The sequence below is a fragment of the Convolutriloba macropyga genome, chromosome 11, assembly GCF_964194025.1.
Source record: "Convolutriloba macropyga chromosome 11, txConMacr16.3, whole genome shotgun sequence".
NCBI classification, from domain to species: domain Eukaryota; kingdom Metazoa; phylum Xenacoelomorpha; order Acoela; family Convolutidae; genus Convolutriloba; species Convolutriloba macropyga.
In genome coordinates, this window is record NC_134478.1 from 59,432,042 (window position 1) to 59,456,850 (window position 24,809).

The following is a 24,809-nucleotide window of genomic DNA, read 5'->3' on the forward strand; positions in this document are numbered from 1 at the left end:
TTGAAAATACCAGTTTTAAAAATCAAATGAGTTGAAACAGGGCATAACCAGACACAGATGACACATTTAGCGAAAAAACAATATAAAAACAAATAAAAGTGGTCAACAAATTAAAAGTTGACTAGTACTATACAACTTTTTTCAGAGTAAGCAGTTTGCTATGTGGTGCAGTTTTTAGCATTAAAATACAATAAAAAGCTCAAAATTACGCAAAAATGATGTCAAACAGCATAAAATCTGCTAAATCGAATCAAACTTTACGAAAGTTTTACTGAAAACTGAAGTCAAAAATTCACAATTTAACCTAGATGTTTTAAGATGATGTATAGCCGACATTAAACAGCAAGATGGCGCAGTGGTAGCGTGCTGGGCTCATAACCCAGAGGTCGGTAGATCGAAACTACCTCTTGCTAATCTGATATTGTCACAGTGCTAGTGAACTCGTTATCGCTGAAAACTTGGAAAAATGTCAAATAATAGAAAAGCAAATGAACTAGAAATTAAAAAACCACAGACACAAAATAAACTAATCACATAAAAATACATCCTCAATCTAAGACTGACATTGAAAAAGTATCAGGAAACTGATAACTGAGGCACAATTACCCGAGTGGGTTAATAAAGTCGATAAAAAGAACAACTTGCGTAGCTAACTGAGTAATAGTCACAATTGTTAAAAAATTAATATCGACTTTATTAGTCAGCATGTTCTTTTTATTCTGTTTCTTGCACTCAATTTACGTCGAAACATGAGAACTACTACCCGCACTCAATAAAATGCTAGTTTTAAAACGTGCTTAGTCGATTAACTGGTTAGAATCTATGCTAAATATTTAGAAAAAGGATACTTTGAGCAATTTAATGTATTTTTGTCATAGAGTGCTCTTTACCATATGTTCTAAAATAAGTTAAGTACTTGATTCTGATTGGTTGAAAATACTGACTTTCATAAAACAAATGAATTAAACCAGTTCAGATATAGCGAGATTAAAAGATGAGCAAAATACTATATTAAGAGCGGGCATTGTTATGTTAGTTCAATATGAATTGAGTAAAATTCAAGTAAATTGCGAAGCAACTGAATCTGAAAAAACAGAAAGTATAATGATTTAAAGCTGCTATGTAACTTTGAGGTACTCGATGATGACTCATCCCTTCCATATATGGAAATGACGTCATTTCTATTTTTAGATTCAGGCGTCATGTCAGAACATTCTAGGAGATTTATATGATTCTAATTGCGACAGTTCTGTATATAATTAACTAGCTTTCAGTTTAAATGTACAAATTCATTCAGTGGCGAAAAATTCGAACTTTACATTTTTTTTTTCTCATTTTCTTCTCACTCTTATTTGTTAAATTTTACTTGAATTTTTCCAAACAGATTATTTCCCCAAAGAAATTACAACAAGAAAACTGTTCTTTAAAAATTCACGATTGTTACAGTATTTTGTATAGATTTAGTCCAAAATTTTGTATCTCAAATATTGTTAAAATTTACTGCCTGATATCAAATTTAGTATTACTGAAAATAGAAACTAGTGAATGAATGTGCTTCCAACACAACAAGAGAGAGATCAAGAAAAAGTTTCCATCTATTATTGAAGAACAAGTTTACGTTGTACAACTTAATGTTGTTGTAATAGAACCTCCCACCCAATCAGACTTCAGCTTTAGAAATCTAATTCTCAAGATAAACGATTTCATTTTATGCATTGCTTTTTCTATTTTAATTTTCTTTTATATTAACAGAGTTTTACTTGATACCGTATTCATTTGTGAAAAATGTTGATCAAAAATCACTTACAACTTTTGGAAAAAATTTACAAAAGAAAGGAAGGAATCGCTGATGCTTACAGAGTAGACGAAATTGATGTTGACTCTTATTTCTTTTACAATTTTTTGGACGTTTTTACTCAAAACAACAGAATTATCCGATTTAGTAAAGGATTTGAATATGCAACCTTTTCTATAAAAAAATTCGAGTATGATGACTACATAACAAAACAATCTTTCGATTTATCGTCAGAACTACACATCAACAAGTATGAAATGCTCTTCATTTTGAATTATGTCCCAGAGATAATGGAACAGTACAGAAATTTGTCTCAATCTAATTATATCCCAATTCCTGAACCAGTAACAATTACTTCATCTCTGCAGAGTGCGCTGTTCTTTCATTATTACAAGGACTACAATGCAGAGGGGGTAAGAGTACGATTTGGAATACGACTCCCCAACATTTATATACAAAAATTTAGTTCCAAATTTGGAACATTTTCCGAGATCGATTTGAGATTCAACGAGATGGAGAGAATTTATCAAAGCTTGACTTTTTTGGTCAATTACGTCAACTCATTTCCTCTAACTTATCCATCTTTGGCTGTTAACTAGGGTAACACGTGTAAAAGTTACCTTTTTTGGTGTTTATTCAGTATTGAGCTTACTTGTTTCGGATAGTAATGTTAGATTTTCTATGAGTTGATTCCTTCTTTGGTAACTTTACAACTGAGACATTTCCTTTTCTGGAAAATAACGTCACTTTTTCTGCTAAACTTTACCCTTTTTGGAAACTTTGTTCTCATTGGTTGGAGTTTAGTATAAATAGAGCTGAAAAATTCTCCCGGCATCACTTGCTTTCTATTCTCTAAAATCAACATCACCTCTGTCTCAACTACTATAAACTCTCATCTAATCTCACCTCATTGAGAAATGGAATTTACAGTGCAGAACAACAGCCTTCTCTACTCAGTTTCTTTCACAGAGGAGACTGCTCGGATCAGCATCAGAGACCTGTCGAATGGTCTCTACGAGTCAATTCTAAACCTGCCTATCACAGTGTGGCACATTATTGAGCACCAGCGACAACAGTTTGACACATATCATCAGGGACAGGTTCCAATCACGGAGAATCAGCTTGGAACTCACGCAATGGGTCACGAAGTTGCTGTGATCAGTGGGCATCACTACCCTCACGTTAACGGAACAGATTTTCCCGACAACTACGTTGCTGGAAGCATTCAGTACACATTTCCATGGGAGGAAGGACAGATTCCCAACAACTGGTTCAATACACCCGAGACAAGTCAAGTATCCAGTCCAGAACCGCAAAACAGCCTTCTCCAGATAGTGAGCAATGCTGGCAGCAGTGAACAAAGCGAATTGAGTGTTGATACTAGCACCACGTGGTCATTTAATGATCTGGAAAACTTCGATCCAGCTCAATATTATGGTTCGACTGATATGTCAACTACACCGTCAATGACAACCCCCTCCATAGAGGACGGAACAGCTCACAACCCCATTGTGCTGACTGATGAGGCTCCGATAACTCCCATCAGTGTTCGACCTACCGAACCGCCAGCAATTGTTGAAAGAGTCCGTCCATTTGGCAATGAAATTCAAAACTTGCCAGATCACGTTGTGAGAACTCTTTTTGAATAAGTTTGATATTGTATATTTTATACTTGAATTCTTTGTGATGTATTTATACTTTTGTTTTAATTCATTTCTTTTTAAGTTGAACTTTTTCTTTACTACAAACACTATGCAAGCTATGTTGAAAAAAAAACACAGCAATTTTTTTCTGTCCAAATTTTAGGAACACTTTGATAAAAATTCTGTTTCTTAACAAAAGCGATCGTTTAAAAATTGATTTTTAAGAAAAAAACTAAATTACTTTTTCGATTTTTAATAAAAATCTTTGTTTTAAAAATTGATATTTATTGAAACAAAACAAGTTCGAAAGTTGTCATTTTAAAATGTAAAGAAAATTTCTTTTATTTGCGCAAAATCATACCGTAAAAGGAAGAAAAATGAAATTTTTTTTGCGTTTTTAAATGACAGTTTTTGAAAATTTTTTCGACATTTAAGAAAACTTTTTCAATTCAAAACTCGATATTAAACAGAAATTCTTGAAAAAGTTTTCGATTTTTAGGAGAAAAGTTTGAAAATTTTTTCGATATTTAATAAAAAAGTTGTTTGAATTTTCGATTTTTAAGAAAAGTTTTTGAAAAATTGATTTTTAACATAAGTTAATTTAAATTATAAAGGTAAATACAAATCACAAGCAAGAAATTATATACTTTATTTTCTAATTTCAAGATACAAAAGAGGATTATCAATTATGCCATGTCCATCTAACAAACAATCAACAATCTTTATAAGTTCACTCTCATACTTTGAATTTCTAAGGGAATGCACCCTATCTAGAAAAGATGATCCAAGGGTTTGAGTACTCGCATTTCTTTGCTCAGCGCGTAGAAGGTGACGCTTGAACTTCTTTCTACTCAATCGTTTTTTGGAGATACTGGGCACTTTTTCCACGTACTTATTCTCCAAGTTGTGCTCTACCGCTCTGGTTAACTGAGTAAAGACCACTCCTGACTCTTCTATAATGGAACCAAAGAACTGATGTTTATAGAGTGTGTACAAGCAATCAACTGTTTGATAAACATAAGACAAATTTTCCATTTTCTCTAGTATCTCTTTCACTGAGGATGAAATGAGAATAATGTGGTAGTGACAGGTCTTTAATGGACAAAAGTTGTCATTATGAGTAGCAACGGAGTATTTTTTAGTGAGTAGATAAGGTTTATACTCCTTAACTGATACAGAAATGAATAATGTCTTGTCATTATAATCTCTGTAAAATTGAGGTAAAACCTGACACATTATTGCTGCCATTTCTATATCGGGATAACACTATAGAACCTATATATGGAAACAAGAATTACGGTAACGTAATTTCTATTTTTAGAGATAACAAGTTCTGTTTCCATAAAAACCCATTTTCGAAATGATACAGTTCAAGAAACAGAAGGCTAAAAAAATTCGTTGTTATACTTGTTCAAAATATTTCAAGCACTATTTTTCTTTAATGCAACACAGACGAGCTAAACACCAGGATCCGTTTGAAATTCTGGTTAAAAAATTTGCGAACCTCAAGATTTCCGAATAGATTACCCTATAAGGAAATAACGTCATTTAGCATACCTTTTATGGGTATACATGACGTCATTACCATAAAAGGAAATTTTAAGTTATTGAGAGGAATTGCGTACAAATACATCATTTATTTTCTCTTTGACTCTAAGCTCAAGTTGTTGAAATGTCTCTCTCTAAAGTATCACCTTTTCTTTCGAGTACTCCTTCAATGTACACTCAATCCTCACCAAAACCAGGGACTGATTCGGTTCCTTTTTATATGGACTTTGGTTCCAATTCAAAAAGATTTGGGAGATTTACTATGTCCCAGATTTCAAGAAACGGACAACTTTATACTGAACCAACCTTCCAAGTCTTTAGAAAAGACAATTCTGGAACTTTTGAAAAGTACCAGCAACTGCGAATTGGAGACTATGAGTTTAAGAAATTCTGCTTCCTCAAGGAGGATCTTCTCAATGGAGAACTGGAGATGAGAGAAAACCAAACCCAATTCGACAAAAACATAGGAATGGAACACGTGCTGGAACAGTGTCACAAAGTGAGAGAGATTAGCATTGGACGAAATCGCAGACTCTATGTTACTTTCCTCCAATACATCAAGGACAACCCAGCTTCAACTTATGTACAAATTCGACTTTTTACTCGAAAGGAGAACAACGAGTTCAAACAAGTGACTTATGTCAGCTACTCTCTGGATGAATTCAAGGAGTTGATACAAAATCTGAAGGACTTTTCTAATATTCAACAATGTACATTTCAATAAATGTGTAATTTTATAATGTATTTGTCTTTTTAATTCATACTATTTGAATCATTTTTCTTTTTTTCAAACTGAAAATGAGTTGGAATATTGGTTCCTCCAGAAATATTTTTCTGAGTCTAAGAAATAAATCTAAAGTATTCCACGTTAGACTTCACTACGAACTAAAAAAGTCTTCTTATACAGTTCTTGAAGCTCTAAATTTTCCCAAAATTGATAAACTTGACAGTGAGTCCAATTTTTCAGAACTAAAGTGGGTTATTCATAACGGATTACGACGCACTACTTTAATATATCAATCTGATAAACACGAAATTTCCATTTCACAACATCGTTGGAACGGAGTTCAATGGAGTTTTTTGACAAAAATTGAACTAAAAAAGGAGGAATACAAAAAATTATTGGAACATCTTCCTGACCTTCTTTCTTATGTAGAGACTTTCAAAAAGACCAGTATCACTTTAGATAAATAAAGAAAACAATTGATGGATATTGTCACACTTCTAAACATTTTTAATTGTTACAGTAGTATTTTTCCAATGTTTCCCAACAACGAAAAACGAAAAAACTGTTTCCTGGCTGCATGTAAAATTTGGGATCAAAACATTAATTTGGAGGAAATTGACCAAAACTTCCCCCACGGAGGACTTATTGGATACGGTAATTCAATTCTGGACTTTTTCCTAGCAAGATCGAAAGTGTTTCGTTTACATGCAATTTTACACGATTCTGCTGGAGCGGTTAAAGCAACTACAAACCAAGGACCGGGTTATTGTTACATGTTACCTCAATTTCCGAGCTCATGTCTCTTGGGTCACATTACTGGTCTGTTCTTTTGTATCTTTATAAAAATTTGTCATCCACGTATTTTCAAAATGCTAGACTGTTGATCATTTTTTGAAAAATCATCCCAGAAGAAAGAATGCCTCTCGTTGTACTAGATATTGAATGCTTAGAAGGAAAAATTATCAAAGAGTTGGGAATCTTTAAGGACGGAATTGTACTTGGATACAGTTTTCTCCCACCTAAAGACTACAAGCCGACTTTTCAAGCAAAATGGAATACAAAAAATATGCACGGTATAAATTGGAACCATGGAAAGCTTGATTATTCTGAGTTGGCTTTTATTATACATCAACATTGCTCACCAACAACAGAGTACTTTGCTAAAGGACTTGAAAAATGCAAAATTTTATCACCCTACTTGTGTAAGGATGTGGAAAATCTTGATGATCTTGGTTGTCCGAAGGCTTCCAAACTATTAGAAAACAAGGATGTTGAATGGAATTGCAGCAACTACCCCTATCGACACAAGAAGACTCTTCATTGTGCAGAAAAGAAGGCTTACGTTTATGGGATATGGACTTTAAATTTTTTTGATAATATTTAATGTTTGTATTTGTGATTGTAATTTATCATTTTTATTTGTAATTTTTTTTCCTCTGAAATTAGTATAAGAGAATGAGTTGGTCAAAAAATATCTACAAATACTGTGTTCCCATACTTTATTATTCTTTCATAGTCTTGCTCCTAACTTTGGTACTTTTTTCAATTTTGATGCTTTTTCTCACTGATTCATCTGAGGGAACAATAATTTGGTTGTGTGTTATGTTTAGTTCACTTATCTTTTTATTAATTTTTGGCATTTTTTTCGTTGTTTACGTTTCAATTCAGTTGCACAGTTCCTTTATCCCTAGGGAAGAAGATAGCGTATAAATGACTGATCACACTGATAAGGGGCTTCAATTAGGTAATTTTGTCTTTGATGACAATAATCAAGAACGTCAATCTTGGAAATGTTTTGGACAGACGTGTAACCGGTCTTTAGTAGTTTTTTTGTCCCAGTTCTTTGTCATACTATTGATTTTAGCTTGTTGTATCGTAAGAATTACATTAGCTGAGACTTGTGAGGAGACAACAGTTTGGATCGCCATTTTGTCGAGTACAGTTGGATATATTTTACCTTCTCCAAAATTATGAACAAAATAATTTCCACGAAGGAACGAGTTTTTATTTCATTGGTTGGACCAAGTGGATCTGGGAAATCCCAACTCATCCGTGATTGGTTAGTTTTTGGAACTTTTCAACCAGAATTTGACAAAATTTACTATTTTTATCAACACTATCAATCTCTTTACGGACTAATGTCAAAAAATATAAAACACATTGAGTTCGTTCAAGGTGTTGATTTTGAGTTGATACAAAATTTACCTAATAATGGAACAAAGTATTTACTTATTTTTGATGACTCTTGTGAAGAAATTTCTAGTTCTAAAGAATTTGTAAAAATAGCAACTGCTGGTAGACATAAAGGTTTAAGTACAGTGTACATAAAGCACAATCTCTTTCATCAAAGTCGACTAGGAAGGGATATTGAACTACAGAACACCCATATTGTTTTATTCAAATCACCCAGAGACGTCTTACAAATAAACACGCTCAGTCAACAGTTGGGATTGGGATCTCAACTAAAAGACTGGTATACCACAGCAACTTCAGTTCCCTATGGTCATTTACTTATTGACTTGACTCCAAAAACAGTCGACTCTCTGAGATACTGTACTAACAGTGGTTCAACACCATCTTTATTTTTCCTACCTCAAAGCAAGCAACAGATTACATTTTTGAACGATGAGCACACAACATCTCTCTACTCTGATCGCGTTCCAGAAATATTCCCAGAGCTTCAAAATAACTTTTCTCAAAAATTGTCCCAAAGACTTTATCCAGTTTCTAAACGAGTGCATAGTAAACCTTCTAAGAGGAGAGCTAAAAGAAATTCAAAAACAAGAAGTTTTAAAGTTCAGAGAAGAAATTCATCTTCTTATTTTAAAAAGAACAAGCCTCAGTAAAAGAAGACAGATTCTGAGTTCCAAAAAAGGTATCAGTCTTATATCAATTTTAACTCCGTCAATCATTAATCGTCTCTCTTGAAATGGATCAGTTTGTTTTGATTCCTCAACAACTTTATGATCAAAAAATCAGGTTATCACCTCAAAAATTGGACAAATATAACGAAAAACAGGATTCGGTTCCAAAAAATTTGGAAACTGTTTATAGAAAAGTTAACGCTAAAACAAAGTCTTCTAGCAACGAATCACTTATCAATGAAATTTTAAATTCACCTCGCATTAAACTATCCCTATCTGACTCCATTTTGTTAGACGGAAGAGATACAAACGTTGCATTTGTCGATTTTGTATACGCTCTGAAGAAGAAAAACGTTGAATGTCCCGATATTTATTACACAATTCTTGACGCAATCGGCATAAATCCACATAAAATTTTAAACAAAGATGCCAAAAGCAAAGAACGAGGAAGCTGGATCCCTTTCCAAATCTGAAAAAGCCAAGCTACAGAGGTTGTACAGGGAAGGAAAAGCCGCATATGGTTCAATTCAAAACCTTCAGAAAGCTAGTGGGTTGTCAAAGAAGAAGGTTACTGATTTTTTATACAGAAAGAATTCTTACACTAAGTTTAGACGAGCAATTCGACATTTCAAAAGATTACCTGCTTTTGCAAAACGTATCAATGAGATTTGGTGCCTTGATTTGGCTTTTATGGATAAACTGTCTGAATTTAATAACGGTGTGAAATACTTATTGATATGTGTTGACGTCTTTTCTCGCCTGGTCCGTGTTCAATCAATGAAGTCAAAATATGCCTCTGATGCTGTAGCTGCCTTTAAAAAAATGTTAAGGAAGAACACTAAACCTGATAGAGTTTGGGTTGATCAAGGTACTGAGTTCGGGGGAGAATTCAAAAATTTTTGCAAGAGTAGAAACATCAAAATCTACTCTACAAGAAGTGAAACAAAAGCTGCTGTAGCAGAAAGAGCAATTAGATCTTTAAAAAACATTATTTATCGCTACATGGAGGAAAACGGCGATAAATACGTTCACAAAATGGATAGTTTTGTTAACACTATGAATACAAGAGTTAACAGATCTATAGGTAAATCACCCAAAAACGTTAAAAATTCAGATTTTTTGTCAATTTTTTACAAAAACCCTATTATTGAGTACAAAAAACCACGCTTTAGAATTGGAGACAAAGTTCGAATATCCAAGTACGATATCCCATTTAGAAAAGGTTACAAGTCTCAATTCACAAGTGAAATTTTTGAAATTGTTAAAATTGCGACTTTAAAACCACCAACCTATAACCTTCATGGAGAACAAGGTGATGAAATTCTAGGCAAATTTTATGAACAAGAGCTTGCAAAGTGTATCATTTAGATATGAATTCTTTTACTGTAGAGTTGGTTTCGAATGCTTCCTTTGATTGTTATCCAAATAATACATTAAGTTCTTTTACAAACTTTCTTCCGGAACAAATTAATCTCGAAGGAGAATGGGAGGTTGCAATTACAGAACTATCTTATCCTTCCTTGTACCAAAACATCACGGAAGGGAAATTTTTCTATCTAGATGAAGCAACACCGAATACAAAACCATCAGACTATTACACACTTGATCCAGGTCTATATCCTTCGATCTCTGATATTGTAAACGAAATGAACAAAAAAGTTCAAGAACGAGAAAAGTATGAAAAAACACCAATCAGATTACACGTTAACAAAATTACACAGCGAATTTCTTTGAGTCTTCCCAATGAGAATTCTTTACTTGTTATATTTAGTGCTGATCTTTGTCATGTCTTTGGATGTGAAGAAGCTGTTTATGGGATGGGTGTTTTCATGAGTGGTGCTGGTCCACATTTTCCCAAGTTTCCTTATGACATTGTACGAATACATACATTGATGATATATAGTGATATTGTTGAATACAACATTGTGGGTGATACAAAAGCTGCTCTTTTACGATGCATTCCTTTTATATCAAAGGTTAAGAATGGAGACATCATCTCAACTGGCCAATACATGAATTATCAAAATTTTCCAAACCTACAGTTTAAAAAAATTCTGAAAAATTCATTCCACAGCATAAAATTAGAGCTCCGAGACTCTTATGGTGAAAAAGTACCTTTCAACTCTGTTGGAGTAACTAGAGCAGTACTAATGTTTAGAAAAACTTCCGAAAATCATTTTTAGAATTAAGACTGTAAAAAATGGTTGCTGATAGTGATTTACCGTATTTTCGCGGATATGCCAGACAAAGGGGTAGGGGATTTGGAGCTTTAGCGCAAACAATTGGGAGGACAGCAATTCCGTTTTTGAGACGATATGTTGTCCCAGCAGCAAAAAGAGTGGGAGCTGATTTAATTGAAATGGCTGCTCCTGAAATTGGAAATGTTTTGACTGGGAAGAAAAAACTCAAATCTGTCGCTGCTGATGTTGGAAAGAAAACTTTACGTAAACAGCTAGGTGCAGGAAAAACAAGAAAACGTCGCATTATTCGTAGATCACCTCCAAAAATCAGTCGACGTCGTCGAACGAGAAAAGATATATTTGCTAATCTAAAATGAATTCTAGATCAACAAACGATTCCAATTTTCGATATGGACACTTTACAAACTCTTGCTTGGAGATTTTTGACAAAATTCCTGTTTTGGAACCAATTGAGTCTTCTCATGTTCAAGAAGTTTATCCTAGTACTTCACTGGATGAAAGCAGCATTGAATTTGAATTTGAAACAGATAGAAGCATCTATCTTGATATGAGAGATATCCACCTTCAAATCAAAGTTGGACTACAAAAGGGAAGATTGTTTGATGACTTTATGAAAAAAGATGAGCATGGAAAACCAGATATGGGTATGTCTTTCACAGATGACGATTTACATTATCTAACTCATGTCAACAATATTTTACACTCACTCTTCTCCAACTGTGAAGTGTATCTGAACAATCAACAAGTGTACAACTCAAATGGTCTCTATGGACACAAAGCTTTAATTTCCAATGAATTTAATGCTTTAACGAGAAATAATGAAGGCATTTTGGCTTGTCATGGATACGAATTTGAAAAAGAACCTAGTGATTTTGAGAAGAGCCCGTTTATAGACCGAGAGGAAGAACTTCTGCTGAAAAATGGAAGCACTTACTACGGTAAATTAGCTATTGACCTGTTTCAATGTGAAAAGTTACTGCTTCCAAATACAAAAGTAAGATTGAAATTGATTCGTGCAAGACCTAATTTTTACATGATTTCCTACAATCCTCACGTTTCCCTTAAGGTTCTTGACTGTTCCTTATTTACACGACGCGTGGTTGTTAACGAAGTGTATCACCAGACTATCAAATACCAATTAACTCATCAACCTGCTTGTTACAACTTTATGGAAACCATTGCACGTACATTTATTATTCCCTCAGGACAGAACCAGTTTATTCAGGAAAATGTTTTTAACAATGCTCCAATCAGAAGAGTAGCTATTGCGATGAACACCAATTCGGCATTCACAGGACATTTTCAAGAAAATCCTTTCCATTATCAGAAATTTGGTTTGCGAGAACTTAGAATTGTTCGCGGAGGTAGAGCTATTGTATCGCTTGATACAATTAATGACTGTAGAGCATACGTAACAACAATGAAAGCAATGAATTTTAACGAGGAAATTCCTGCGTTACCGAATCATCAGTTTCAGAACCACTACATACTTGTATTCGATCTCACTTCACTTCAAGATGCTGGCGAAAATGTTCATTATCCTGAACTCAGTGGTGAAAGTATTCGATTGGAAATGTTTTTTGATCGTTCACTAAGAAACGTAACAGAAATCATTGTTCTGGGAGAAAGGATGTCCACTGTCAAAATTGATCAGTTTGGGACTGTTGCTAAAAATGTCTAATAATTTTTCATCATTTTTTCATTTTTATGTACTTTGTTGGAACATTTGTGGGCTTAACCTCTCTATCTAGTTGTTGTTCTCTACATCAATTGTTAATTAACTAATGGATGTGGATGTGAACTGGGGTAGACTAACTTCAAATATATATATTTATATTCCTTTGCTAATTTTCCTTGGACTTTTTATAATTATTGTTTTGTTTCATCCCAGCACCCAGAACGAAACGGTTGACAAAATCACAAAATCCAAAGATTGTTGCTTCTCTCAACAGAACGAAAGTTTTCAACTTGATTGCTCTGTCAGGAATCCTTGTACAAACGGAGCTTGTGAGATAAAGAAAAGAAAACTTATTTGTCATGGATAACACCTCACTTCGTGACATTATTGAACGTATTCCAGAGCTTAAATTCCGGTATATTGGATCCTTTCCAGCAGATTTTGTCCCAAATTTGCCCAAATTTACTTTTGCAATCATCAACACTTCTCCAAGCAGTGAAGCTGGTGAACATTGGATAATGATTGGTCGCCTCAATAGAAACTATTACTATGCGGATTCTCTAGCACGATCAATCACACATTACAAATTTTTGAATAAAAAGTATCAGAAAATGATACAGAGTCCACTCCAGAAAATGGAAAACTTGTGTGGGTTCTACACTATTTATGCTGCTTTTCATCTGTTTAAATTTTTACAAACAAACTTGAACAATGTTCATGATGTGCATGTACTAAATTTTATTAGTAATTATATGTAAATTTGATTACTGGGGTATACACAAAGCTGGTGCCCAATAAAGTCGACATTAGTTTTTAACATTTGTACCTTTTACTCAGTTAGCTACGCAAGTTTTTCCTTTTTGTCGACTTTATTAACCCACTCGGCTAAGTGTACCTTGATGTTCATTGAAATTTATACAATTTATTGTAAATGATTGAGTAATTTTGTATTTTGATGCTCATAATTTGTACTGTGTCTGTCATTTTATACTATTTTAATTCATTTTTTTCTTTTATTTAACATCTTTTTTCAAATAATGTACAAAAAATAATGCATATATGCATGTATTAAGCAAGATGGCGCAGTGGGAGCGCGCTGGGCTCATAACCCGGAGGACGGTAGATCGAAACTACCTCTTGCTATCTTGACTTTTTCCAATTAATGAGCGCGCAAAAGACATTTGTTACACAATTGATTCAAACAATTAGGGGAACAATCTTTGCAATTGACCTAAAATTTGTAAACAAAAATTCAACATGTCACATAATTACCCCCCAGATAACTAGGGTAATTGAAAACCCACGCCAATTAATTTCACATTTTAATATGACCTGAAATTTGTAAACAAAAATTCAACATGTCACATAATTGCCCCTCACATAATTACAGCAATTAATTACCCACGCCAATTCTATTGTTCTCACGTAATCACTTAATAACTACACAAATATTGATATTTTCCCCTCAAAATTTCAGCCAATCAGGAGCGTCTGCGAACCTACCCCCCACATCTGCACCGACTATACTACTAGCATATGTACATGCACAAATACATACACAAAACCTATACCCTATCTTAATACATGGCGACACCTAATCTTAATACATGTCCGCGGCTATAACTAATCTTAATACATGTCGGCGGCTATTACTAATCTTAATACATGGCGGCGGCTATAACTAATCTTAATACATGGCGGCGGCTATAACTAATCTTAATACATGGCGGCTATACCCAATCTTAATACATGGAGATTCTATTCCTAATCTTAATACATGGAGATTCTATCCCTAATCTTAATACATGCAGATTCTATTCCTAATCTTAATACATGTACGCGCCTATACCCTATCTTAATACATGCAGATTCTATTCCCTATCTTAATACATGGAGGAGGCCCCTACTCCGAAAATACCGCTATACCCTATCTTAATACATGGGGTCCTCACCCCCCCCCCCCCCCCGGGGACTATCACTCACTATATTACTACTCAAGAGAAGGCCAATAATAGCCTCAGCTATCGCTGTGCGGCTATTAACTAGAACATTACCGACTAAGGCTGGCCGAAAACGAATTTTCTCAAACCATAGGTCCGGGGTTAATTTTTCTGTAATTCAGCCCGAGAAGGGATATAAATTCACTATCGGGCTTAAAATCATAATAAACATATTTTACAATCACAAATATTTAGAATGCAGAAACCAATTTGGCACACTTTTCTTTTGACAATTAGTAGTAAAATGTCAAAAATCAAGTTATCGGCTTAAATTATGAATGAGGAGATCACGCGAGTCAATCTTGAAAAGTTACATTAAAAGCGAAATGGTCGGATGAAAAACATTGTTATAGACAACCACTAAGATTTAGAATGACAAAACCAAATTTCCCAATAAGAAACCAAAGAAAACTGATTCTGTCTACAATGCGTTTAATACCAGCCATGTCCTAGTCGTAAATGCCTCAAACTAACGGAGCAAAAAGAGCATAATCAGACATCTGAGTGATAGCTGATAGCAAATAGAAAAAACGATATACCAACGTGCTTCAAATGGTTTTCTTCGGGCTTACTTATCAACTCTTACAAATTTCACACAATAACTTCGGCATTAAAACAGTTAGGAGGATTGGTTAATCAGGCGTCTTATATCGATGGAATTATTGCAACTTTACGTAATACTTTTGTAGTCTATGTTCTATTCTGTTGGTAACCATGTTTGAGATATACATAATGAAAATTATGCCCCGTAATAACTTACCAAATAAGAATTCCAGGGTTTTTTCAAAATATATTTCACGAATATGAGTAAATAACTCCCCTTGATCTCAAAACGTTGCGCCACGAAGTAATTCAAAATAAGAGGAAAGTTAAGAGAAAATAAAAATGATTAGCCATTCAATGCAAAGCTATCATGCAAAGACATTATAAACTGACCTTAGACTATTTGGCGAGTGTTGAGATCGGGCAAGATTGGACGTGAGTGGAATCGGCTGCTGATCCGGAGATCCCCCTCCAGTTGTCGTCAAATCCTCCTCTATTACTGGAGGCGACTGATTATCGTCATTGCGTCTACTACTGTTACTTCGACGTCTTCTACTATTGCAGGGAGGAAGGCACTTGAGGCACAGGAATTTCATCTGAAAAAAAAAACAAATTTAAAAACTAATCATAAACCGACTAACTTTGGGCGAATTGCTCTCAAACGAGAGGCGACTTAATCTATTTCAGAAGGGGTGTAACCTAGACTTTTTATGGGTGCAAAAATATCCGAATAGTGAGTCTCTGTACCCTCCCCCTCCCGGATGCGAATAAGGAGTCCAACTTAACCAACTTGAGAAATACTACACGATTCCTGGAATAATAGTTCTGCTTAGACATCCAACATAGAACGGAGCTTTCAAGCGACAGATGATTGGATTATGTGAAAATGATAGTCGTTCACTAGAAAAAGAAACGCATTCGTAAGAGAACAAAGATCAGAAGGTGAGAATAAACTACAATTTCTAATCACAACAGTGCAATGACAAGACTAGTGACTTACGGATTCACAGGATTCAGTTGACATTTCTCGACGTTTAATCTGCAACGTCATAGTAACTGATCTCATAGTTTATAACTAAAATACAGCTGTTTGTCCCCTCAATATTTGTCAATAGTTGTTTGTAGACTGATTGCATGAATACTAGTTTTTCATTGAGACTTATCTCTGAAATTAAAACTGATTTATACTGTCACAAAGAAATCTATCTCGACATACATCTTTTGCTGTTACAAATTGACAGTTTTTGAAGTTTTTCAAACGAAACGAATTTGGCCCCAATAATACACATGTGAATCTTCAGGGCCAGCATAAGTCTTTGACCGTGATTTTTGCGCCGCATCGATTTCGCTCAGCTAACGCAATAGTGCGAAGGAAAAATAACATCACAGATACCCTTCCTTTTAACTCAACAAATTGGCATTTTTAGCTATCAAATCCATTTGATTCTTCATAATACATCATTTAGACCAGTATGGTGAAAAGAGGAGAGAGTACTACTTACAGTGTCGACTCTGTTGCAACAGCAGCCGGCCAGTCTCTCTATTCTGTACTGGATGAACCGGATCAGGTTGCCAAAGAGCGACAGACCAATTATCATGTAGCACCAGGTGGCGATGTTCAGCAACACTAACAAAACAGGAACACTATCTTACCCTCGCATCCAATCACACTATTAAAATCATGGTAACACTTTTTGTTAAGTATGCAGCTCTTAGGCTGTGCGAATTCCAAAGTAAAACACTCATATACCAAAAATTTGAAATCCAGAAACAATCTGAGATGGATGTTGAGGTTAGCCGTTGGACATTGGTGCTGTTATAGTCAAATTTGATAAGAGTTATTGCCATACGGCATATCGGAGAATCATCTAGAGCATCAAATAATTGTTTCAGTTACTTGATTTAATTGTGATTAGACCGTTCTCGGTAAGCTAAAAAAAGCTAGTACAAACTAAACTGAATATTCTGTCTATACTGCACCTTCAAGGTGACCTTTCTCGAAAAAAGGATTCAAATTTGCCACCTTGTGGATTAAAGTCTCGGGTCCTTGCCATCATGCTATGCTCACCATGATGGGGGCATACTAAACTGGTAGAAACTCAAAGGTCTATGCGACAAAGCGTGGTGTGACCGAATAGATTCGCAGTTACCTTGATGTCCGGTTCCTTTAGCATTGGTGACGGGGTCCAATGGGTTGAGGTCCCCGTATCCGACAGTGGTGAGAGTAATGACTAGGAAGTAGATGGCAGAGAGGACATCCAAGTCCTCCTGAAGAGTGAGCACCATCACTGGAGCGATGAAGAGAATAGTCTGGATACTCAGGATACAGAACAGGTAGTAGGCCACTTCTGATAACAAAAGTGAAATCACATCTGTAAGATCATTCAAAAGCTAAAACTATCGAGTACTCATTTAACGTCTCACTCTGATCAAATCTAGACGGAGTTACAGCCAGAACGTTGTAATAAAGTTTACGATGTTGCAGAAACTGCTAACGGGAAAACGTCCCAATCGCAAAATTTGAGTTAACCAACAGAGATAAAAAGTTAAATGTACCAAAATCATTTGGGGCTGATGTATGACAAATTAAAAAAAGTTGTCCTTTTTAATAGCCGCACAGCGATAGCTGGGGCTATTATGGGCCTTCTCTTGGTTTTTACAATTCAAAGAATTTGAATTATATTGGTGCACTGTCTTTTTTTAAGATCTGTTCACTCTTTTTTCGGCTTTTTGACGTCAGTGCGAAGTCAAATTAGAGTGGTGATTTTGGTCACACTGAAATAGTTAAGGGAGCGAAAAATCGAGTAGGATTTGAGGCGTGACTTTTCAAAATACCTTTTAAGTGGAGTGAGAAATTGGTGTTTGAACAATTTGACTAATTCTGATGACTTTTTAGCTTTCGAAACGGGATAAACTGGTAAACCTCGGCGGGCATTAATTTTTGTTAGAAGCCCTAAGCTGACTTTAGTAGTCTTTCAAGTGCTTAGAGTGTTGAACCTACCAGGAATGCCTAAATTCAAGGTGAAAAGGTAATTTTTGTCAGATTTTGCGTCCGAAATTGTTCAATTTTTCACGTTTTTTCGTAACTTTTTGAGTTTTTGTTAGATGGGTACAGAAATGACGCTTTGCAAGGTTCATTTACTTCTTTCACGAGCCACAAGTCTATTTTATGTCTGTTTTTTTTTTTTTGGCTACAAGTTTCGGTAATACAAACTTAAATACCCAAAATGATGCTAATTTTTGCTTTTTTCAAGTTTTTTTGAAAAGTTTTGTTAGTTTTTTAGTTTTTCAATCATTATGGGTCAATGAAACATTCATTAAATGGGTCGCTGGCTAAATAAATAGTATTTAGAGAACATGAATTGATTTTGAGAATATTGATAACAATAAATTTAGTGACTTTTCATTGTAACTTGCCAATTTTTTTCAGTCTTTGTAAAAATTGTTGTCATTTTTTGAGTTATTCGATGATTAGGGGTCAATGAGACTTCTTTATGGCTTGAACTTGGTATACTTATTATTATTTAGAGACATTGAAAAGATTTTGAAGATATTAATATCAGTAAATTTAGCGACATTGCAATTTTTTTAGTTTTTGAGAAAATTAATGTCATTTTTTGAGTTATTCGATCTTTATAAGTCAATTAAAGTTTTTATGGCTGGACTTGGGTGACTGATTAGTGTTAACAGGCATTGAAAAGATTTTGAGGATATTAATTTCAGTAAATTTAGCGACTTTTCATTTTAACTTGACAATTTTTTTCAGTTGTGAAAATTGTTGTCATTTTTGGAGTTATTCGATCTTTAGGGGTCAATGAAACTTTAGGGTTTATGGCTTAAACTTGGGTCACTGATTAGTATCTAGAGACATATAAATGATTTTGAGGATATTAATATCAGTAAATTTAGCGATTTTTTATAATTTGCCAAATTTTTTCAGTTTGTGAAATTTGTTGTCACTTTCAATCATTAGGGGTCAAAGGAACTTTTTTGGCTTGGACTTGGTTTACTGATTAGTATCTGAAGACATTGAAACAATTTTGAGTATAAATATTAGGATACTTGGCCACTTTTTATTATAACTTGCCAGTTATTCAATCTTTTGGGGTAAATCAATTTTTTATGGCTAGGCTTTGTGATTGATTGTCATTAGTATTTTAGAGACAGTGAAATGTTTTTGAGTATATTAATATCAGTAGAATCAGTGACTTTTCAACTTAATTTGGCATTTTTTTGCGTTTGTTGTCAAGTTTGCTGTCATATATTGAAATTTTTTTATCTTCTGGGGTAAATGAAACTTTTGTGGCTCAAAAACAGTTACTGTATCATACCTCGAGTTAAATAAACAGTTCTGATGACACCAATACCATGAAGTTTAGCAACTCTCAAATTACTTATTTTCAATTTTTTGAAATGTCATTTTTTTAATGTTTCGTCCTCCATGGGCGACTGAAAAATTTTAAGGTCGTTAAAACGGGTAACTGAATAATTTGTAGAGACAATGAAATGTTTTTGAAAATATTGGTATCACGAATTTTTGCAACTTTTCAATAAAATTTGCAGTTTTAAATTTATAATTTGTTTATTTTTTTTGGTTTTTTTTAATTTATTGATCTTTAAAGGCCAATGAAACTTATGGCGTAAACACAAGTAACTGAGCGATATAGTTATCAAGAATTATAATTTGTTGGTATTGTATTTCATCAATTCTAATATTTCATATTTTTCAATATTTCGATTTTTATTTTTCAGGTTTTTTAATTTTTTTTGTTTTCAAGTTTTTTTTTTGAACTTTAGAGGCCAATTTAGGGCTTGAACCAATTTTACTGAATGTTATAGGCGCCACAAAAAACTTTTATAGCGTGTGCTTTTGTTGATGGGTATATTAAAATCGTTAAAATTTGGCTTTAGGAATTTAGCTTCAAGAATTTTTAGCAATTCCAAATTTTTTGGTTTTGTTAAGTTTTTTAAGACTCTGTTAGGCTGTCATTGTTCAATTGGTCTGATGGTCAGGCACAGTATTTTTTCAGTAAATTCTTCGGATTGAATTTCAGGACTTGTCCTGCTATGTTTTTTTTAAAGATCTGTTCACACATTTTCATGATTTCTGAAGTCAAATTGGAGTAGAGATTTTGGTCACGCCGAAACAGGAAGTGGAGCGAAAAAGCGATAGGTTTTGCGGCGTGAATTTTTTGTGCTCTAATTTTAAATAGAGTGAGAAAGCGGTGTTTGAAAAAAAAATTCGCTTTCTCGCTAGTGGTTTTTTGTTCACATGCGCCAATTTAACTTTGATTTTTACTGTTTTTTTTTTTCAATTTTTTGGATCGGATTTTTTTCTAAACGGCTTTCCCAATCCATTCATAGTCCGTTCTAGGTCTAGTTTTCTGTTTAGTCAATGATAATTCTTAGAATTGTACGTCAGGACTTGTCCTGCTGTGTTTTTTATTTCCTCGTCGCGATTTTTGTTACGACCATATGACGTCACAAGCACTTCAAACCTGCTTTTTGTTCATTCCTTCAAGCAATTTCAACTGAAGTGCTATCGTGACGTCATTTTCCGCTTTTAGTGGGGCGAGCTTTTTGTTCATTCGCGTGATTAATTTTTTACCTCACTCTCAAAAATGACTTCTCATTTGAAATGACTTTTATTTAATTTAATTCAAAGAGATAAGGTCAAATGGGTGTGCGTCACTCTAAATGAAGGCTATTAGAGAGCAGCTATTAGAGGCAGCAAAAACTTAAACAAATTTTAAATCAAAATATCACATATCAGCCTTCAATGAAAAGACGATTTTTTTTGGTCTGTCTTTTTTTACTGTTTTTTTGATATTGCAGTTCTACAAAGCTAATGAAGCTATTTTCTGGCAATCTGCCAGCTATGTTCTTAATTAGGCCTGAAACCAAGAAACAACATTGAATGGTGCGATAGCTTGGTAGACCTGCAGTCTCAAAAGGATAAAAAAAACGACCTAAGAAGCAATTTATTTTTTCTAATTGCTGAGACTTTATATAGAATTTATATAACTTACGTATACGTAATGTTTCCATTAGCTGTCCTCAAATAACCTTCAATTAAAGATATCCTCAGTTGACCTCAACTCCTCTAATTAAAATTTACGCGAATGAACAAAAAAATAACCAACTATCGTCGGAAAGAGGCTCTCAAACCACTAAGGACGTCATTAGATACCAATACAGCCAGCCAGCCACTAACAAAATTTTAAACAACTCCAATTTCGGTGCACTTGTTAATTGACTATCGGTGGTGAACCGCAACTTGAGTTCAGCTGTTGACACTTGTAAATGAGAGCGATATTTAAATCACGCAAAACGAAAAAGTAAAGTGAGTGAAAGTCACTAAAAAAGTCAAAAAGGGTCAAGCAAAAATTCACATAAGATCAACACGCTTACAATAATTGCGTCAAACTTCACCCGAGAGCAATTAAACACTCTGAACTACGCGTGAAAATGACGTCATGAACGTAATTCACTAGAAGTTACACGAAAGAATGAATGAACAAAACGCAGATTTGAAGTGAGGATGACGCCATATGGTCATTACAAAACCTCGAAATGAAAAATACAAAGCTGGAAGACGCACGAATCGACGCGAGGCAGGAATTCAATTAGGCCCTAGCCAACTACTCACAAAAGACGTGTCATAAAGTTCGCTTTGGTTGATTAAACGACCACCAAAAGATATATAAAACAACACAGATGTTATGTACAGCGTAAACCGGGGAAAGGATACTAAAGAACGAAAAATACAAACTCTAATAACGAATTTGACAAAATTTTACAAAATGATACGTCAGAACAATTGTTTTCCGAAAAGCTGTTTTAACACCGTTTGTTGCCTTTCCCTGTCTCAACTAAGACCCAACAGCCGCAGACTAAGCACCAAATGAAAAAGCAAAAAAACAAGAACTCTAAATCACAGAACTATTTCAGTAAAAACTACCCAAACCAAAATTCAACTGTCTTCCATTAACAACAACACCAATGAAACACTTTAAAATATACGATCAAATAAGATAAACTATTGCGAAAAACTCAAAATCATAAAAAGTTTGCATAACACTTCAAAACGGCAAATTAACGCCCAAATTTGAGTTAATGCAATTTTACCTCCAATTTGACCAAACATGACAATTAAATTTCTTGACCAACAAAAAAAATCAAAATTGTTAGCATAACCGACTAACTTCGGGCGAATTGGTCTCAAACAACCCGCGAGCGTTTGGCTTCGTCAACAGCTAGCCACGGTTTTGTGATCTCAGGGCACTACATCTTTATCCCGTTTCTGAAGACGAAAGTCAAATGGGTCAGACGAAAAATCGGGAAGCGAAAAATTTCACAGAAGACAAACAGGGTTGATAAATTTGCAACAAATTGCCTTTAAGAGCAATTAACAATGGTTTCCTAAAAACTGCCTGTTAGATCAGTTATGATAAAAAAACATTTCAACTATAACTCATTGATAATGAGGATCAGAGACGATGACATTACGCAAATGAGATGATGACATTACGCCAGACATTAATATCTTAAGAACCAATTCATTGTCTCAAGAGACTATCCGGTATCCCTTTTTCAAGCCAGAAATTGTTTTACAGGCTCAAAGATCCATACACTTGGAACATACAAATTTTCCAAAAATTTGAAAAGTTTAAATTTTATCCAAAAATTACTAAACCTGGAGTCATAAAAAAGTTGATCATCATCAATTAACTCTAAAAACTATGCAGCAGCTTATTATCAAACCTTGGATGAGGTTCGAGGGCCTCTATTGCCGGAAAAAAACATGAAAAATTGCAAATATTTTTAAAAATTGCTTTAATTCGTGATATCGAAATCTTGAAGAACATTCCATTACGTCTCTAAACTATGCAGTAAAATAGTATCAAACCCTAGAGGAAGCTCCGTGGCCCTTGAGGCTAGAGAAACCTAAGAAATGACAAAAGTTTTCAAAACTTAAAAAAACTGCAAGTTTTATAAAAAAAAAATGCTACAACTTGTGATATTAAAAAAGATGAAAATTAACCCATGACCAACAAAAATTTTCCAGTAACTTATTATCAAACCCTATCGGAGGCTTTCTGATCATTGAGGTTCAAAAAAATCTGAATAATTAGTATGTCAAAAATTGGAAAAAAATGGCTAAAATTATCAAAAATATGCTGAAATTCGTGATGTTAAAATCTTACAAGACAATCCATTTAATCTAAAAAATATTCAGTAACCTATTTCCAAACCCTAGAGGAGGTTCCTTGGCTCTTGAGGCAGAAAAAATCTAAAAAACTACAAAAAATTTCAAAAAATCTTGAAAAAAAAGTAAGTTCTATCAAAAAATTGCTCAAACTTGTGACATTACAAAGTTGAAAAGCTATTCCATGGCCATTAAAATTTGTCAGTAACTTATTATCAACCTACTTGGGATGTTTTCTGGCCCCTGGGTCTGCAAAGACCTCAATAAAGGGGAAAAATGTCAAGAATTTGAGAAAATATGCACGTTTTGTCAAAAACTTGCTAAAATTCGTGATGTTAAAATGTTGAAAACGTTCGATTACCACTAGAAACAATGCAGTAACCTAATATCAAACCCTAGAGGAGGTTCTTTGACACCTAGGGCTGATAAAAATCAAAAAATGTTAAAAATTTTCAAAAAGCTTGGAAAAAATTGCAAAAAACTATAAATTTGCGTTTTTAGCAAACGGTTGTTCGTCAGCAGCTAGCCACGGAGTGGGGAGGGGTTGGGGGGGCAGCGGGCGCTACCTGTTTATCCCGTTTTTGAGGACGAAAAGTCAAAAGCGTCAGACGAAAAATCGGTCAAGCGAAAAATCGCATAAAAAAAGACCGACAGGACTAATATAATTGCTACAAACTTCGTTTGAGAACAATCAATTATTCAAATATAAAGTTTACCAACAAAACTAGAAAAACTGAATTCAACTAGAAAATAAAAAAAAATTGAAGGAGAAAAAATCTTCTAATAGTGTCTAAATCGGCAAAATGACAAAAATAGCCCAAAACCGCATCTATAACTCTAATATGTGCTTCATTTACTCGAGAATGCTTCCAAACATTTACTGTTTACTATAACTGAGAAAAAAAATCTTCGATGAAAAAGTTGATGAAAATTGCTCTGCCATTTTTCTTTTCACACCGCCTTTTTGCGCTCGCTCTCTCTCTCTCTCTCTATCTCAAAAATGCAGCATGAATAGAAAACCACTCTTTTCTCATTTCTTCAACGATTTGAACTACATACTTTTTCACACGTTTCAAATACATTCCAGCAAAATATTACCAATCATCAAGGAAGCTCCACCAAAACTCCTCCTCTAGTCTTGAAAAATCAAGTTAAGTCCTCTTGATCGCAGCTATTAACAACCAGCTAACATCGGACGAAGATCTGGCAGCAGCTAACATGCGCTTAGTACGGATGTTGAACATCACTAGGTGGATGCACAGAGGGTCCAAAATTTACAACAAAGAATCCCCCAAAAACTGTCCAATTTTTCTTTCAAAATGTCTTTGGGGTCAAATTGGAGTATATCTGGAATAGAACTAACCATTTGTTCAGAGGATAAACCTAATTTAGCAAAAACAAATGGAATGTAAGATTTGGACAGCGGACAATGTTTGCACCATTATTCTTTGAAGCGACAACTTATAGAAAAGCTGCAAAGGCAATAACCTAAAAGCCAAATCTGAGTTGTAAAACAGTTGTAAAAACCAAATGCAGAAAAAAGATTAGAATTCTGCATCAGATTAGATGTCTGGAACCTTGGGAATCAATAGAGGCTGAAA

At 34.3% G+C, this 24,809-nt stretch overlaps 1 protein-coding gene and 2 non-coding genes across 4 annotated transcripts in view; 2 read left to right on the forward strand and 1 right to left on the reverse strand.

Moving 5' to 3' along the window:
- LOC142349024 (potassium channel subfamily K member 2-like) overlaps nucleotides 1–24,809 on the reverse strand; it is a 45,974-nt gene that overhangs the window by 20,669 nt on the left and 496 nt on the right. Inside the window, exons 2-5 of one of the 2 annotated variants that reach the window (XM_075400427.1) lie at nucleotides 17,150–17,347; nucleotides 16,502–16,626; nucleotides 16,000–16,038; nucleotides 15,393–15,595 (exon numbers count right to left, since the gene is read on the reverse strand). In XM_075400427.1, the coding sequence (XP_075256542.1) occupies nucleotides 15,393–15,595; nucleotides 16,000–16,038; nucleotides 16,502–16,626; nucleotides 17,150–17,347 (565 nt within the window). The remainder of the gene's footprint in view (nucleotides 1–15,392; nucleotides 15,596–15,999; nucleotides 16,039–16,501; nucleotides 16,627–17,149; nucleotides 17,348–24,809) is intronic. The other variant, XM_075400428.1, reaches the window with a different exon arrangement.
- Trnam-cau (transfer RNA methionine (anticodon CAU)) lies at nucleotides 342–413 on the forward strand. Its single transcript has one exon. It is a non-coding gene; the product is annotated as a tRNA-Met (tRNA).
- On the forward strand, nucleotides 13,528–13,599 carry Trnam-cau (transfer RNA methionine (anticodon CAU)). The gene has a single exon. It is a non-coding gene; the product is annotated as a tRNA-Met (tRNA).